The sequence below is a fragment of the Pinus tabuliformis genome, chromosome X, assembly GCF_031772625.1.
Source record: "Pinus tabuliformis cultivar Carrire ecotype Pingquan chromosome X, CPIR1, whole genome shotgun sequence".
NCBI classification, from domain to species: Eukaryota; Viridiplantae; Streptophyta; class Pinopsida; order Pinales; family Pinaceae; genus Pinus; species Pinus tabuliformis.
In genome coordinates, this window is record NC_142308.1 from 1,124,644,259 (window position 1) to 1,124,660,998 (window position 16,740).

General features: G+C 37.3%; 1 protein-coding gene and 1 long non-coding RNA gene across 4 annotated transcripts in view; both read right to left on the reverse strand.

The window, feature by feature from the left end:
* Positions 1-11,499, reverse strand: part of LOC149143788 (uncharacterized) — a 29,916-nt gene extending 18,417 nt beyond the window's left edge. For all 3 annotated transcript variants that reach the window (XM_089449397.1, XM_089449398.1, XM_089449396.1), the window contains exons 1-3: positions 11,178-11,499; positions 10,638-10,989; positions 10,373-10,542 (exon numbers count right to left, since the gene is read on the reverse strand). In XM_089449397.1, coding sequence (XP_089305523.1) covers positions 10,373-10,542; positions 10,638-10,989; positions 11,178-11,329 — 674 coding nt within the window. In that variant the 5' untranslated portion in view covers positions 11,330-11,499. The remainder of the gene's footprint in view (positions 1-10,372; positions 10,543-10,637; positions 10,990-11,177) is intronic.
* Positions 11,500-12,427: 928 nt separating this feature from the next.
* Positions 12,428-13,320, reverse strand: LOC149143789 (uncharacterized). Its single transcript, XR_016265026.1, has 3 exons — positions 13,113-13,320; positions 12,558-12,773; positions 12,428-12,476 (listed from the first exon to the last, which is right to left on the reverse strand). It is a non-coding gene; the product is annotated as an uncharacterized LOC149143789 (long non-coding RNA).
* Positions 13,321-16,740: the final 3,420 nt, after the last annotated feature.

Sequence of the window (16,740 nt, forward strand, 5' to 3'; positions counted from 1 at the left end):
CACTTCATAAAATGAATAAAACCATAGGTGCTCTGATTCCCTTTTGCTGATGAAGAGCTTTCCACTTGTGAAAGAACATGAATGGAAAGGTTTTGCAAATGTACACCATTTTCTTCATGAAAAATTCACCACGTAACTAGATTCATAGTGCTTCTCTCCTCCAAAGCTTATATATCTAAATAATCATCTAATCCTGCAACAAAACTAACAAATTCTTCCTTCACCTCTCTTTGTAGATGCGCTGGAAACATTCTCATAAGGGTTTTTTCAACCCCATTAGCCACCTCTCTATCCTTATGGGGTGCCTTCCTCTTCCCATTGCTTTGAGCAATAAAATCTTCATCATAAAATTTGGAGCTCAAGGCATGTGCTAAAATGTGCAATGGAGTGTTGGAATTGCTCCACCTATCAACAATGATTTTCTTGACTAAATCAACAAGATGATCATCAACAAATAAACGCTGTGGAGACTATGTGAAATAATTTCCATAGTTTTCTCAACCATGGTATCCATGCCATCATATACCTCTCCTAAGAAAGGTTGGTCAATGTCAACATTCCAAAGAAGCTCAAAGGCAAGGGTTAGCAAGAAATCTATCTTGCTCCACCACCACATCAAGGCACAATCTATATCTCCAATTTGAATCTACCTGTCTCCACTTGACCCAACGTTGACTCACCACCATAGAAACTAATGGTTGCTTAGCCTTAACAAGGCAACACAACATTAGGAAGTTTGAGGCATATATTTTCTCAACAACTTTTTAACAACTCCAATTTGGAGCGCTCTCGAAATATTGCTCAACATTGGTGGTGGTTGATGATGAATTTAGCAATCTCCTTTGCTTCCCCCATGATTTTATTTATCCATGGAACTTTATTGTTGATATTTTCTAAGATCAAATTCAAATTATGGAAAATGTAGGGTGTCCAAAATATGTGGTCATACCTCTCCTCAGTAATTAAACTTGTAGCTTTGCAAACTAGTTCATTATCCGTGATAATTTTCACCACCCTGTTAGGTCCTATATGTTCAATAGATTTTATAATAATATCAAAAATGAACTGTGCATCTTTTACCTCTCTTGAGTAGTCTTCCGTCTTTAAAAACATTGCTTCTTTTGGTGAAGTGGCAATGATATTTATCAATGGCCTGCAATGGCTGGAGCCTTGTATCTGTCCATCCATATGAGACTATGCTAACCCCAGAGCTACTCTAGGGAGAATGAATTTGTGATAAGATATCCTCCCCAAGCTCCTCCTCATTTTTGAGAAGCTGAGTTCTGACTTTCCCATAGTTGGGCCCCTTGTACCCTATGGTAGCTTTGTTAACTTCCCTCATCATATCTTTCCAGTAAGGAGAACGAACACCATTGAATGGGATACCACATGCATAGATCCATCAAGCCACTCTAGAATCAACTTCTTCTCTCACTTGCACATTCATCAATTTAGCAATTATGCTATCTTGAATTGAAGCGGATGCCACTCTGGTATTTTTGGATGGTGGTTGTTCTTGTTGTTGAGTGGATCTCCTCTTCTTTGCTTCAACCACAATCCTTGGCTTAATGTTTAGTGGAGCTTAAGGAGTATCTTGAGTAAGATATTCATGCCTTATTTTAAATCCATCTGTCTCATCTTGCTCTCTTTGAAATGCCCTCCTCACCAATGGCTCTATTGTTTATGTGCAAGTTGCAATCCCCTGTCCCCCTCCATGCAAAAGACGTGTCTTCACTCTTGGGTAGGAGCCCTTTTACACATTACTGCAAAAATTATATCACCATTCCCATGAGCCACCACCTACACATCCTTGAAGCTTCTGAACATGCCTCCAAAGAGGATAATAGTCAGCCCTCGGGTTGGACTTGGGGGTTGAACTTGCACCTTGGTATGAAGCCATTGCTACAAAAAAAAATAAAAAAAATAAAACAAATTTGTAAAGAAAAAACGCTTTTCACATTTTTGGAAGCATAAACCCTTGAAAAATAGAAGAAGTAGTGGGAAAAACTAACAAAATGAATGCTTCTTACCCAAATTAATTTTTTGCAGCTAAAGCTACCCCAAAATGCCACAAAAGAAAAGATAAAAGAAAAGAGAAAGATGGTTGTAGCTGAGCTAAAAACCAAGAATGTTGTAGCTGCAAACTCCCCACTCCAAATCTGCTTGTGAAATTTCTTTATCTTGTTGTTGAAATCTCCTTTGCTCACTGTTAAAAACCTCCTAGCTGAAAGTACTGCTCTCTTCCTCTTTTCTCCTTGCTGGAATCGACCCTTTAATTTTCTCCTTGCTAGAATCGCCCCTCTAATTGAAACGATTTGCTCAATTCGTGTGATGAGGGAATGAGGTGAGTGTATTTTTATAACTTGTGATGAGGGAATGAGTGTATTTTTTATAGCTTTTGAAATCCATCTAGAAACATCCAAAAAAAATATTTTAATCACAAAGAAAAATCATTTTAATGTTGAAATGTGGTCGTACGACCTTGAACGCATTTCAGGTCATACTGGGCCACGTTTTAGCATTATGAAATGTGCTAGGATGGCCTGAAACATGTTTCAAGGCCATGCCAAATGTGTTTAGTGTTTCCGTACCGTTTTTTTTTCCAAAAATGCCCTCTGGTCTAGCGTTTCCTACAACATAGGAGATACCTAGCACAAGGCGTGGATACTGTCAAGTTTGATAGGGAGTCTGGGAAGCCTCTCTACCTGAGAGATGTCATTTACATCCCAGGGTAAAAGAAAAATCTTGTTTCAATCTCAACCTTGGAGAACAAGGGATATGAGGTCATCTTCAATAGAGGAAAGGCCTTCCTTAAGCCCTTAAACTATGGACCCATGAAGCATATTGGAGTTAAAGTGAAAAAACTATAGAGGTTACACTTTGAGACAGTCGTAACCTTTAGCAACAGAGAGATCAATGCACATAAATGTAACCTTGGGGAGCTTTGGCATAGGCGTATGGGTCACTTACAAATTTTGAGAAAAGTTTCCATAGGGTTACCACAAGACAATGTAGATCAACATGACGTGTGCAAGGGTTGCACAGTTGGAAAGTATGCCAAGAGATCCTTTTCTTAGAGAGACAAGAGGATCAAGAGCATCTTGGAGTTGATACATTCAAATGTATGCAGACCATTTTCTTCTCCATCCTTGATGGCATACAAATATTTTGTCACCTTCATTAATGACCACTCGAGAAAGACATGGATCTTCATCATGAAGAAGAAAGAAGTCTTGTCAAAGTTTATGGAGTTCAAAGCATTGTTGGAGAACCAAACTGATAGAAGGATCAAGGCGTTGAGGTCAAACAATGGTGGAGAGTACATCTCCAATGCCTTTAGAGACTTGTGTGCCAAGGAGGGCATTAGGATAGAGCTCACCACGTGACACAACCCTCAAAAAATTGTAGTGCTTGAGCACAAGAACTAGAGCATTGTTGGAGCTACCAAGGCTATGTTTCATGACCAGGGGCTACCTATGTTTCTTTGGGTAAAGGCATGAAACACGGTAGTGTTTTTGCAAAATAGGATTCCACACAGGGTGTTAGGTAGATTCACACCAAAGGAGGATTTCACAGGCAACAAGCTTGATGTGTCTCACTTTCAAATCTTTGGTAGTCTTGTTTATTCCCATGTGTCTTTAGATAGTTGGAAGAAACTAGAGCCCATAACAGAGAAGGAAATTTTTGTGGGTTACAGTGAGACATTTAAAGCATACAGGGTGTATGTCCTAGCACTCAAAAAAACAGTGGTCTACCATGATGTGAATTTTAAGGATGAGAGGGCTCTTAGGAAGTCCTTAGAGTGTGAGCAAGGTGCATCACATGAGGAGAAACAACAAGCTCCCAAGTAGGAGGCTCAACTAGCTCCTCAGGCTTCATCATAGTTGGCTATTGGGTAGGTTGAGAAACACACAGATAAGGAGAAAGGTCGAGAAACACATAGATGAGGAGAAAACACAATAATATGAGGAGAGAGTAGAGCTAGAGTTTCCCAATCAACCAATGACTCAAGTGTAAAGACAGGGCAAGCCAAGTGGGCAGATCAATTAATTAGGAAGGTTCAGGAGAGAGTTGGAGCTTGCAGTTTCACATTTAGACAAAGTAAACAACCACAAAGATATATGGGGTGCACTGCACTTATGACTAAGGTGATAACCTCCGAGCCTTCTTGTTATAAGGAGGCAACTTCTCAAAAGGTATGATGAGATGCCATGGTGGAGGAATATTCCTCTATCATGCAAAATGATGTCTAGGAGATTGTGCCAAGACCAATTGACAAATCAATGGTTGGTTCACGAAGTGTGTGCAAGATTAAACATGTAGCTTATGGGAATATGGAGAAGTACAAGGCTAGGTTTTTGGCCAAAGGTTTCTCTCAGGTCAAAAGGATAGATTGTGATGAGACATTTACACCAATCACCCGATATTCGTCCATTAGGACTATTTTGGTGATTGTAGTGCACATAGGGTGGAAGATCCACCAAATGGACGTAAAGACCACCTTCCTTAATGGAGTTGTTGAGGAAGAGATATATGTTGAGAAACCCGATGGATTTGAGACTTTTAGCAGACACACACATGTGTACAGGCTGAAGAGAGCTCTTTATGGGATCAAAGAGGCACCAAGGGCATGGTATGCTTATATAGACAACTACCTTCTTGAATTGGACTTCACCAAGAGGGAATTCGACCCTAACCTGTAATATATTGTGGTTGAGGGCCAACCCCTCATTCTTGTGTTATATGTTGACGATTTGATATTGTTAGGGGATGAGAAGCTCATTTGTGATTGCAAGAGAGATCTTGCACAAGAGTTTAATATGAAGGATATAAGGCTGATGCACTATTTCCTTGAGTTGGAGGTTTAGTAGGGTGATGAGGAGATATTATTGGGACATGACAGGTACATGCAATAGATTCTCAATAGGTTCCACATGCAGAATTGAAGGCCCATGACCATGCCTCTAGTCACAAACTGGAGGAAGGTGGATACTCCTAGAGGTGATGGGGTGGATGCCACTCTATATAGGAACTCATAGGGTCATTGATGTATCTTGTGAACACAGGACTAGACATTTTCTTTGCAGCTAACCAATTGAGCCAATTTATAGTTGAGCCGACCAAAGTGCATTGGGTTTCTACTAAGCATGTGTTGAGGTATCTCAGGGGCACAATAGATTATGGGTTGTTGTACACGAAGGTTGATGGAGTGAGTCTTCAGGGATTCATAGATGCAAATTGGGTAGGGAGTTCAGCAGACAATAAGAGCACTTCAAGTTGTGCTTTCAATGTTGAATCATCAATTGTTTCCTGGTTCAACATGAAGTATTGATTAATGGCACTGAGCTCAGCTAAGGCTGAGTACATGCTTGGCAACTTGTAAGGTTATTTAGTTTATGAAGCCACTTGTTGGGTTTTTTAATTAGAGGTTGGAGCCCATGGTCATAAAATGTGATAATCAGAATTGCATAAGCCCTTTGAAGATCTAGTATTTCATGACCACTCTAAGCATAATTGGGATCAGGTACCACCATATCAAATATTGTGTTTAGAGTGTTAAAGTTAGAATCCAGTACATTCCATAGAGGAGTAAGACAACAAATATATTCACCAAGGCATTGGCAAGAGGTAGATTTGTCTACTTCAAAGATAAACTAGGTGTAGTACAAAAAATTGTGACAACCTAAGTCTAATTCCCCATCATTGTAAATAATTCATGCACTTTGATTATAATAAAAAAAGCCTGAGAATTGGGACACAGATTCCCGAGTTTGAGGGAGGTTTCTTGGGTTTTTAAAGAGGCTAAACTTGCAACCATTGAAGGTTGGATGGTGTGCCTTCAATGGATTGGTTATCTAAATTAATTCAGTCAAATAAGAAGGACAAGGGACCATGCTTACCTTGGAATAATCTGCAAGGTAAAATGACAAAATTGAATGAGAAAAGGGCTATATGAGTAGTTGGGGACAAAGAACTCAACCAAGAGGAAGTGGGGTGAAAGGAAGTGCCAACACACAACATCCCACAGCACCACGCAGGACAAAACCACCATGGATGAGAAGGAAGGCACAACAATAATATCGGCCCACGCAACTGAAGATGGTTGCAACGACCTGAGGAAAAAGGACAAGCACCCTCAAGGAAGAGGGTGACCATACATGATAGAGAGGATAGAATATGCACAAAGAGCACTGTCACACATGGAGGAGAAGGGGGATCGAAGACTATTACAAAAAAGAGACATAGAGCATGCATGGAGGGAACCACTGAGCAAGAACAAGGAAATAAAAACTTTGTGATACTATCAAAACTCAACGAAGAAGAGCCATTACTCGGTCAAGTGTTGGGAGGCAGAAGAATAACTCTTTGTGATACTATCAAAACTCAACGAAGAAGAGCCATTACTCGGTCAAGTGTTGGGAGGCAGAAGAATAACTCATAGGTGAGGACATGATTCTTTGGATTCCTTGTAAGACTGGAGGGTGGAAATGGTTTTCTTTGGATTCCCTTGACAACTTCGGTGGGGGCCTATTCCTTGGATCCCTGGTAGAGAATTCTTAGCTCCCCTCTGCTTGTTTTCTTGGGTTTGAATTACGCTCTAGACTCCCTTTCGCTGATTGGAGGGTGGAGGCACAACCTTCAGATTCCCTTGTTGATCAAAGGGTGGATGCTCAACCTATGGATTCCCTTTTGTTGATTTGAGGGTGGAGGCTCAGCCTCTGGATTCCCTTTTTTTGATCAAGGGTGGAGGCATAAACTCTGGATTACCTTTTGTTGATTGGAGGGTGGAGGCACGACCCTTTTGTTGATTTGAGGGTGGAGGCATGACCTTTGGATTCCCGTACTAATAAGAGGGTGAAGTCTTAGCCTCTAGATTCCCTTGCTGAGAAGAGGTTGGAGGCACAACTTCTGGATTCCCTATGAGACATTGAATACATGAAGGAGCTGGTGGGTTCAGGTAGATGGTCTTTTGGGTGAAAGATTTGGTTTGATCTTTTAAGCACTTATCCTCAAGCTCTGGAATCTGGCTCGAGGGTGATGGCTCGAGGGTGACTACTACTTGGCTGCAATGTGTGTAAGGTTGGGTGGAGAGTTGTAGTCCCAATCTCAGTTGCCTAGATACATTTATTAAAGATAAATGTATGTTGATGTCTCTTATGTCATGAATACTTTATGCTTTTTTAATGCATTGTTTTATTATGGCTTATAATGCTAAGTAATGCGGTGTTCCTGCTAGAATGAACAATGTTGTTTAAAGGCATGGATAGCAATGTTGTTTAAAGGCATGGATATGTAATGGTTTAAGTTCTTGTGTTGGCCCAAGGCTTGTACTAATATGTATTCAATGTGCTTGTTCAATGTGTATGTCATGAAATGTGATATTTTTTGCTGGCTTGAGGAAGGAAGCATCCATATAGATATATTTTCCGAGTAAATGGAAAAGTTCCATGTATGTTCCTATAGGCTTGTTTTTCTTTTCATGATATTTTTTGCTGGCTTGAGGAAGGAAGCATCCATATAGATATATTTTCCGAGTAAATGGAAAAGTTCCATGTATGTTCCTATAGGCTTGTTTTGAGGAAGGAAGCATCCATATAGATATATTTTCCGAGTAAATGGAAAAGTTCCATGTATGTTCCTATAGGCTTGTTTTTCGTTTATTATTAGTCGAGAGGCTTGTAACTTGGTGAGTTGTGATGATATAGAAATTTATCACATAGGGCCATAATGAAAATGAATGGGTAGACCCTAGTGTATGTGCTATAGAATTGAAAGCAATGGTTATTTAAGCCCTATTTAAATACTACTAAGCTTAGGAGGGATATATATATATATATATATATATTTATATTTATAATTATAATTATAATTTACATATAATTCAATTATGTATTCATTGGATGAGTTGGGCTAATTGAAAGCAATGATTATTTGGGCCCTATTTAAATACTACTAAGCTTAGGAGGGATAATTAGTACACATATAATTATATATATATATATATATATATATATATATATATATATATTTATAATGTACATATAATTCAATTATGTATTCATTGGATGAGTTGGGCTGAAGTACTTCAAGCACAGGAAGGATAGCTTGGATAGCTTGGATGGTCTTGTGTGTGTATATATATAGATATAAACTATGTATTGAAGGGTTCCTCTTAAGTGCATCATTATTAGTTACCAGGCACTAAGGGAGAAGCCCTTGAAAAACCACAGGGTCCAAGCTTTAAGCTTATTTGTACATATGGAAAGAGCGGGGACTAAATTGTATGGCTTGGCCTTCGTGTTGAATAAGCCCGGGTGATGGGGTGCCGAGACCAAACTCCAAGGGCGAGAAGCCCATACCACATATGCTTATGTCGTGAGGGCCGAAAGTTAGGCCCTGGAGAAGTGCGAAGACACACATCGTAAGTGCCATATGGCCAAGCCTCGTGCCCATGCACGAAGGTGAGAGATCCAAGCCATTGATGGGGAGGCACCATGGCCATTAGATGACCTCAGAGATTCCTCCGTGTGGTTTTTGTGTGCTCCAGTTGGGTACCAAAGACCCAAGATTTAATCTCGAGGAAAATGTGGCACGGTGGGCTATGCCATGACGGAGCAGGGGGAAGGTACCGTGTCATATGTCCAGACCACCCCTAAGGTTGGATGGAGGCTAGGTCATCTCGACAACATTGCATGCGTCGAAGAGAGTATGTCGGGGTGAGGTGGAGTTGAGTGCACTACTGAGATATAGGTATTGGGCCATGTTGATGGTGGGGTTTGCAGGTACCACGCAATCTCGGAAGTTTGTACCTCGGAAGAACTGCCGACGGGCTGACCAAATAATTTCCGAACACCTTTCTCTAAGGGGGAGTGTTAATTCGATTTAAATATGGAAGGGTTCTGCTAAATTTATAAGTGCACTAAATTTCACAGAGAGCTAGCATACTTCATTTCCAGGGTTGTGTTAGCCTTGGGTAGGATGGTCGAGTTAGCCTGTAACAACTATGTAACAACTGTGCAAATAGGAGGGCCAAGTTAGTCTGTAACAACTGCGTGGATAGGAGAGTTGAGTTTTCCTGTAACAACTGCATAGAAGAGTTGAGTTTTCCTGTAACAACTGCATAGACAGGAAAGTTGAGTTGGATAAGAGGTGCACAGATTAGTGTGTAACAACTGCGCAGAAGGAGAGTTGAGTTTGCCTGTAACAAGTGCGGAGACGAGTTGAGTTCGCCTGTAACACCTGCGTAGACGAGTTGAATTGAATTTGGAGTTGGATAAGTGGTGCACAGATCAATGTGTTGAGGATTGAGGGACAACAAATTGAAGGAAAATTTTAGTAAAAGTGTTTGGAGTTCAGTTTTCAGTTTCTTCATTGCAGAATTTTTATTAAATTAGGAGCTGGGTGTTTGAAAGCTAATATCTACATCATCTTTTTAACGATCAATGTCATCTTTTTAAAATCCACCAAAATCTATGGGACAAAAGTTTATGGACAAAGTTCCAGCAATAAGGTGAAACTTTAACTTCCAACAAAGTTTTTGCTAAGAGATAAAATGATGGGGGACAAGTCCAAATTTTAATAGCACAGAGTTTCTATTAAAAAAGAGATTCGAAACACATGTAAGTTTAAAAAAGAGATTCGAAAAACATGTAAGTTTATCTGAGCTTAACCAGATTCTAAATTAGATTCGAGTCATCTGAGAGCCCAGCTCCATTTCTTTGTGGCTAGGTCCCCCAATAATCTACAGTCAAGGATGGCTATTAGTTTGGACATGTCCTGCAAGTACATATTTTAGTAACAGAGTACTCAAAATATATGCAAATTTTAATTTGTACATGTCCAATACCTATAATTTCTCATGTCCTACAACTGTCCATAAAATTCCAATTGGTTTAAGATGATTGATGCTTTCAGATGAAGCTAAAAATTAAAGATTAATGATGAACGAAGTGTTCAATTAAAACCCATTGGGAAAATGAGGTGTCAATCAAAATCCTGAGGACCTAAAATTTTCTATTCAGTTTAAACCAGCTGTGACAATAGCTCAACTTTTTGCGTATGACAGTAAACAAAGACAAGATGACCACTAAGCTAGGTGAGCTTAAAAGTCCAATTGGTTTAAGAAAATTGATGCTTTCAGATGAAGATAAAAATTAAAGATTAATGATGAATAAGTGTTCAATTAAAACCCATTGGGATTAAAATTAAATGAGGTGTTCAATCAAAACCCTGAGGACCTAAAATTTTCTACTCAGTTTAAACCAGCTGTGACAATAGCTCAACTTTTTGCGTATGACAGTAAACAAAGCCAAGATGACCACTAAACTAGGTGAGCTTTTGAATAGAAGAAACAGAGGAGGTTTGAGATTACTTCTCCAGTTCCTTGACAAATTTATCATATAAAGGGAAGGGAAGACGTCCTCCTGTAGATGCTGTGAGTGTTTCAAACTGGAAGTTAGCAGTTACAACATCTGCAACAAGAGGTACAGCAGGGGCCAACCGTGCAAATGCATCCACTCCCACGCTGCTTTCAACATCCACCTGAATCAAATACAACCAAATTTGAAACCAGAACCCATAATACAAACACCCAAAATCTTTATTAGTTGTATTGAAAACAAAGCACCATGACCAACCAGCATAGGCATCAAGTCAGAATAAAAAAGTGAGGATTCCTCATCGTCAAGTTTAGATGCAATTTCAGATGGCATTTCCTGCTTTTCTTTGGCCAAACATTCAGATCTCTCATTTTTCTCCTCCTCCTCCTCTTTCTTGGCCTTGGCGCTTGGAGATTGCCAGGCGAGCATCATATCGAAAGTTAAACAAGTAAACCACCTATCGCTTAACTGATTGATATAGAGACTTGAAGATGAAAGCATTTTGAAACAACAGAACTCAATGAAATTCCGAGCATAATCTCCCATGGCAGAATCCGGCGTTTCAACCTCAAATTGCTGCCGCAATTCTTCTACTGTTGTGCAAAGAGCCCTATCACAGAGATCAATATCAAGAATTAATGGATTCTGAATATTTATTCCCATCCAACATGCTCAACTAATTGATTAATTTTGTATAAACCTAAAAAATGCTACATAGAATTCAATTTTCAGAAACTATTGGCCTGAGGCCTGCAAATCAGATTAAAAAAACATGCAGCTATGATAAATTTCTCTTACTCTGCACATCTTGTTACAACACTATTTGCTTTAGCCGAAAGCTCCATCTTTTCATGCGTTGCAATTTCCTTAATTCTCTGAGCAGAATGCTGCATGCTGTTATTATTTTTCTCTGCACGTTCTTGCTCAGTATATCCAAAAAATTTCTCCATTGTTGCGTAATCAAGCTTACTAGCGTATATTGCTAAAGGCAGATCCAAGTACAAAAATAAACCCAAACCTCAAGAGGGTCTGCCAGTCATGGCAGCCTCCCTCTCTGTAACAGGCGATGGACAGCAGCCTTCCCAATGTTCAGCCACGTGTCTCTTGCATGCACATCGACCGGCTGAGAATGAAACAACACACACTAAGAAGAACACTCTTAAATATATCTACTGTTAAGTATCACTGTATATTTTTAATGAAGAACACTCTTAAATATATCTACTGTTAAGTATCACTGTATACTTTTAATGAGCAAGCCAACTTAAGGACTGTTCATGTTAGAAATCTGCATAAGTCAAACAAGCCTCATGTTGAAAACACCTTTAACTGGGTGTTGATAAAACTCAGATAGATCAGAGAACCATTGAAAAGCATACTCAGAACACTATCTTGGCTTCCTCTACGTAGCCACAGGTACAGAATAATTCATTGGTAACCTACGAAAACTATAGACATTGCATGCAAAAACTATTTATCACTGCGTGATTTTAATAGCATTAAAGAAGTGATGGCCAAAGAAAAAAGGCAAGTTTGCACTGAATAAATTTGAAAATATCCTTTATGAAATCACAGTATCAATTTAACCATGAATTAATGCAAAAGCAGACGGCAATATGTACTCTGTGATGACTGTATGACTATATGTAATCCAGACGGCAATCCATTTGTATCAGGGTCTTACACATTTTCAAACTCTTTGGATATTTTTTTCCCTAAATGATAGGAAATAATCAAAAATACTTTTGTTTTCTTTACATCTTACTTCCCTAAATGATACGAAATAATCAAAAAATACTTCTGTTTTCTTTACATCTTACTTGTTGCTGTAGCAAATGCATATGATTACTAATACCGAATTTTATTGGCATGTTCTTGTATTCTAATTACTCGAAGCCGCAACATTTTGTGAAATCCACCAAATTAACTAAAAAACGTGAAAATCTATTTAAATATGTGACCTCGTAAAACCTTGAAATCCACAAAGATGATCGGATGATCGGAACCGTGAGGATATATTTACCTGGCTTTAGGCGAGGGCTGGTATATATAAGTTACTTCGATCTGCTGGATAGACAACGCAAAGGTGCAATCGACCTGCTGAATAGACAACAAATCTCCTTGGATCTGAAATTGCAAGAAGAATCCACTCCAATCTTTTAAAGGAAGAAAGCTTACCTGTAGCTGTATCAAGTTACGCTGTGCTCTTCGTTAGGATAACACAGAAAATGAGTTGATTCAGCTATGCTCTTCGTCCGAATTAGGCAGCAAATCAGTTGATTCAGAGAAAATAAGTGACTATAGTGTCTGCGGGGGAACTCATAATTGAACTCATTCGAACGTTTCCAGTCTAAGCCTCGGAAATTGAGGGCGGGGGGTCAAATATTTGAATTTCTGCTGGGAAAAATATATTTGTATCAAAGGACACTGCTTAATTAAAGAGAAACATATATTTTAATGGAACGATGAGCTTCAAAGATTGAAGCATTTATCTGGGAAAGGGTTAATAAAAGCATAAATATATCTATTCCATGTTTTTCAGTTTAAAAAAGCTTGTCACAGATTGTAAAGTCTTGCCTACTTAACAAATTTCACTCAATAAATTTCTTGTTCCAAATTTTCGAAAAGAAAAAAATAAGTGTCTCATCTGTAACGCTCTTGTTCCAAATTTTCGAAAAGAAAAAAATAAGTCTCTCATCTGTAACGCACAAACAGAAGTTGATTACAACTTACCTTCAAGCAAAATTATCTGGCCAACGCGTCCGATACTTCACAAAATTCGAGGCTTTCGAGGCTTTAAATTTCACCACAAATGCAAATAATGCTGCGATAACTTCAGGATTTCTGAGAGGATGAGAGCTTGATATGTAAAGAAATATTAATGTACCTTTTGTTTTCTGCAATTTTCTTCAGTGGAAGAAGAACCTAGCCTTCTGTAGATTCAAACCTGGTTTCTTTTTCTTGCCACTTGCTTATTGGCTTGCCACGTAGAACAGTATTGGTTTGCCAAGTAGAACCGGGTTTAAGCAGGTGGCATGCTTTCGAACTGACTGAACAATGCCACACGTCCGAGCTTCAAACAGAATGAAACTGCATTGCATTGTGACACCGGGTTTAAGCAGGTGGCATGCTTTCGAACTGACTGAACAATGCCACACGTCCGAGCTTCAAACAGAATGAAACTGCATTGCATTGTGAGATTCCTATACATTGTCCGAGGAACGTTATGTAAAGTCCTTATTACAATAAAAAAGATATTTGAATTTCATTAAATATCCTATTCTTTGATTGTATATAGTTCTTGAGGAGCAATAGCATGTATGGATCCAAATACATATATTTATCCAGAGTTATAAAATATAGTTGATAATCCTGCTTGTGTGATTATGTTTTTCCATATTGCGGAGATAGTGTTGAATGATAAGAAATAGAAGAAATTATTTATTTATTTTTATTTTGAAAAATGATATATAATTTTTAAATTTATTATAAATATTATAAATTTAAATTATTTTTACATTCCCGTTTTTTGTTTATATTATATTGAGCAAAAATGGTGGCAATCGCTGTATGTGAGAGTTTACAAAATTTCCACTGTCTATTCTACTAGACACTCTTTGAATCCATCTAAAATCAATACAACCTAATTTTCATCCCAATTTTCCATATTAATAAGTTTATAATATGTTTAATCATTTTTCACATTATTAATATACTTATGTTACATTGTTTGGGTTTTAGTTCGGCTTTCCTAATGATTAGGTTTAGATTGAGTTTGAATTTTTTGATGAGGTTTACTATTAAATTAGTATATATATATTTTCTATATATTAATTTAAAATGAATTAGAGAATAAAATAGTAAAAAATCAATATTAGTAAATATAAAAAATGATATCATTAATATGGAAGCTGCAAGGATAAATTACAAGCTTAAGTTGTGACATGAGGTCATGAGTTTTGATCTATAGACTTGGTCAATAGCTATAAGGTTTGATGAAGTTAGCCAAACCTCAATTTTTTTTTTAAGGTTGGCCAAAATTTGAATCTCAAGTTAAAATTCTATGAACCTTGTGACATAGCTAATATAAGCTTGAGTTCTGACATGAGGTCATGAGTTTTGATCTATAGACTTGGTCAATAGCTATAAGGTTCGATGAAGTTAGCCAAACCTCAATTTTTTTTTAAGGTTGGCCAAAATTTGAACCTCAAAGTTAAAATTCTACGAACCTTGTGACATCGCTAATATATATTTGTTTAAATTTGTAGTGCCAATGTGAGCACTATTTATTAATCTGAACAATGAGGGTTTTGGGTTTTTATTATTAAGCTTTGACTTGGAGGGAGGAAGAAGCAACATCCCAAGAAAGAGAGGAGGGAAATGATGTTATTTATTTTGTTTTGTTTAGAGATTTATTTATTTATTTATTTTTAGATTATGCAAAATATTTTTTTTAAGTTTTCAAATGTTGAATTTATAGATATTAGTAATTTTATATAACTGATTTTTGGTTTGTTAAAGTTTATTGTAAAGTTATTATTTTGAGTAGTGTTGGGTGTTTTTATAGCACGATTACGTTGATGGTTAATGATTGGAGCAAAGAGACATAACGAACAAGTGATGCTTAGACAAATTGGTTTTGGATTTATTGGTCCATTCACAAGGCACACCTTAGAGAAATAAGTCATTCTTGTTAATAGATAGGGTGCACCTTAGACAAGTCAAATGCCCTTGCTGATATATAGGGTGCATTGTAGACTAGAGTAATGCACACTAAATTTGACACACCAAGAGAAGTTTAAAAAGGACTTAACTAGAGAAGAAAAAGAAAGTTAAGTTTATGTGGGAAACCTCATCTATAGACATGCACTTAACATGTTAAACATGAGTAGCTTAGAAAAGCTTGATGACTTAGGTGACTTGATTATTTACAAATTAATAGAGTTAAAGGTAGCTCACACTTGGGGGTTGTGATGGACGATCAACTACCTTCAAGCACAAGTAGTTGTGGATTGCAACCATGGGGAATACTCATTGAGCATATACCATTGAGTACATATCCTTTCAATGCACATTCACCAAATTCCCTTGGATATGTTGTTGGGCACACTTACACATAGTTGAACTAACTCAGATGATTTGGTCACAATTGTGTGGACTTGAATGACTCATACACACTTGGTACAACTCAAGCAACCAAGTTGAGTTGGATGAAGTTGGATTTAAATGATTTTAGATGCAGTAAGTGCACCTAAGCACACTTGGGTATAATTGAGCACACTTGGAAACGATTGGACAAACATATTGGGTAGCTTAGGATGACCTAGGTAGACTTGGGATGATTTGGGTAGACTTGACACAACTTGGAATGATTTGACAGATGGTCAGAAAACAAGTCACCAAAGGAAAGCAAGTCAACTACGTGGGAAGTTAGGTCCACTTTAGAATGAAGGGGGTTTGCAAGACAAGGAAAGACTCATATAGAATGGAGGACACCTCAGAGTTCTTGAGACATAGGAAACAATAAAGGATCATCCACTAGATCATAATTAATTGATCTAATTATGATCCAAAATTATGAGGTCTACAATAAGACCCCAAAACTGTGAAATTTACAATAAGACCCAAACATGAATGGTTAATAAAAAACTAATAAATATTAATTAAATCATTTAAAAAATCAATTTTTACACATAATTTTGATTAAATCATTTACATATTGAAAAATTCAATGAAAATAATACATAATCAAAGTGATATTGTTCGTTATATATCATGCTATTCAACATATATAAAAAGTATGATACATATATATATCATATTAAGTATGGCACATATATATCATATTCAAAATATGACTAAAAGAAAAGGAAAAAAATTTAAATTAAAAAAGACATATCTTCTCAAGTTATATAAAAGTAAGTGAACACTATACCAAAGAATCAATGGGTATAATGGTGATACCCATATAAGGAGAGATTAACACCGCAAAGTTATTAAATACTATCTTAATAGTTCTAATGGAATAGATGATATTGATATAAAGAGAGATTAACCCCACAATATTAAATAACTACCTTAATAGTTGTAACGGAATAAGTAATGTTGCCACAATATTATTAAATACTACCTTAATAGTTGTAACGGAATAAGTAATGTTGTTTTTTTTTCTTTTTATGGAGGGATTGGAATGTTGTTAATTTCATCTCAAATATCGACCATATATTATAGCCATTCCTCCTTTGGAATGGTGTTATAAAGGGTTTGGAGTGTTGTTGATTTCATATCAAGTGTGGACGCTACAACCATTCCTCCTTTGGAATGGTTTTTATTTTAGTTTTAGTATTTTTTGCTTTTCTTG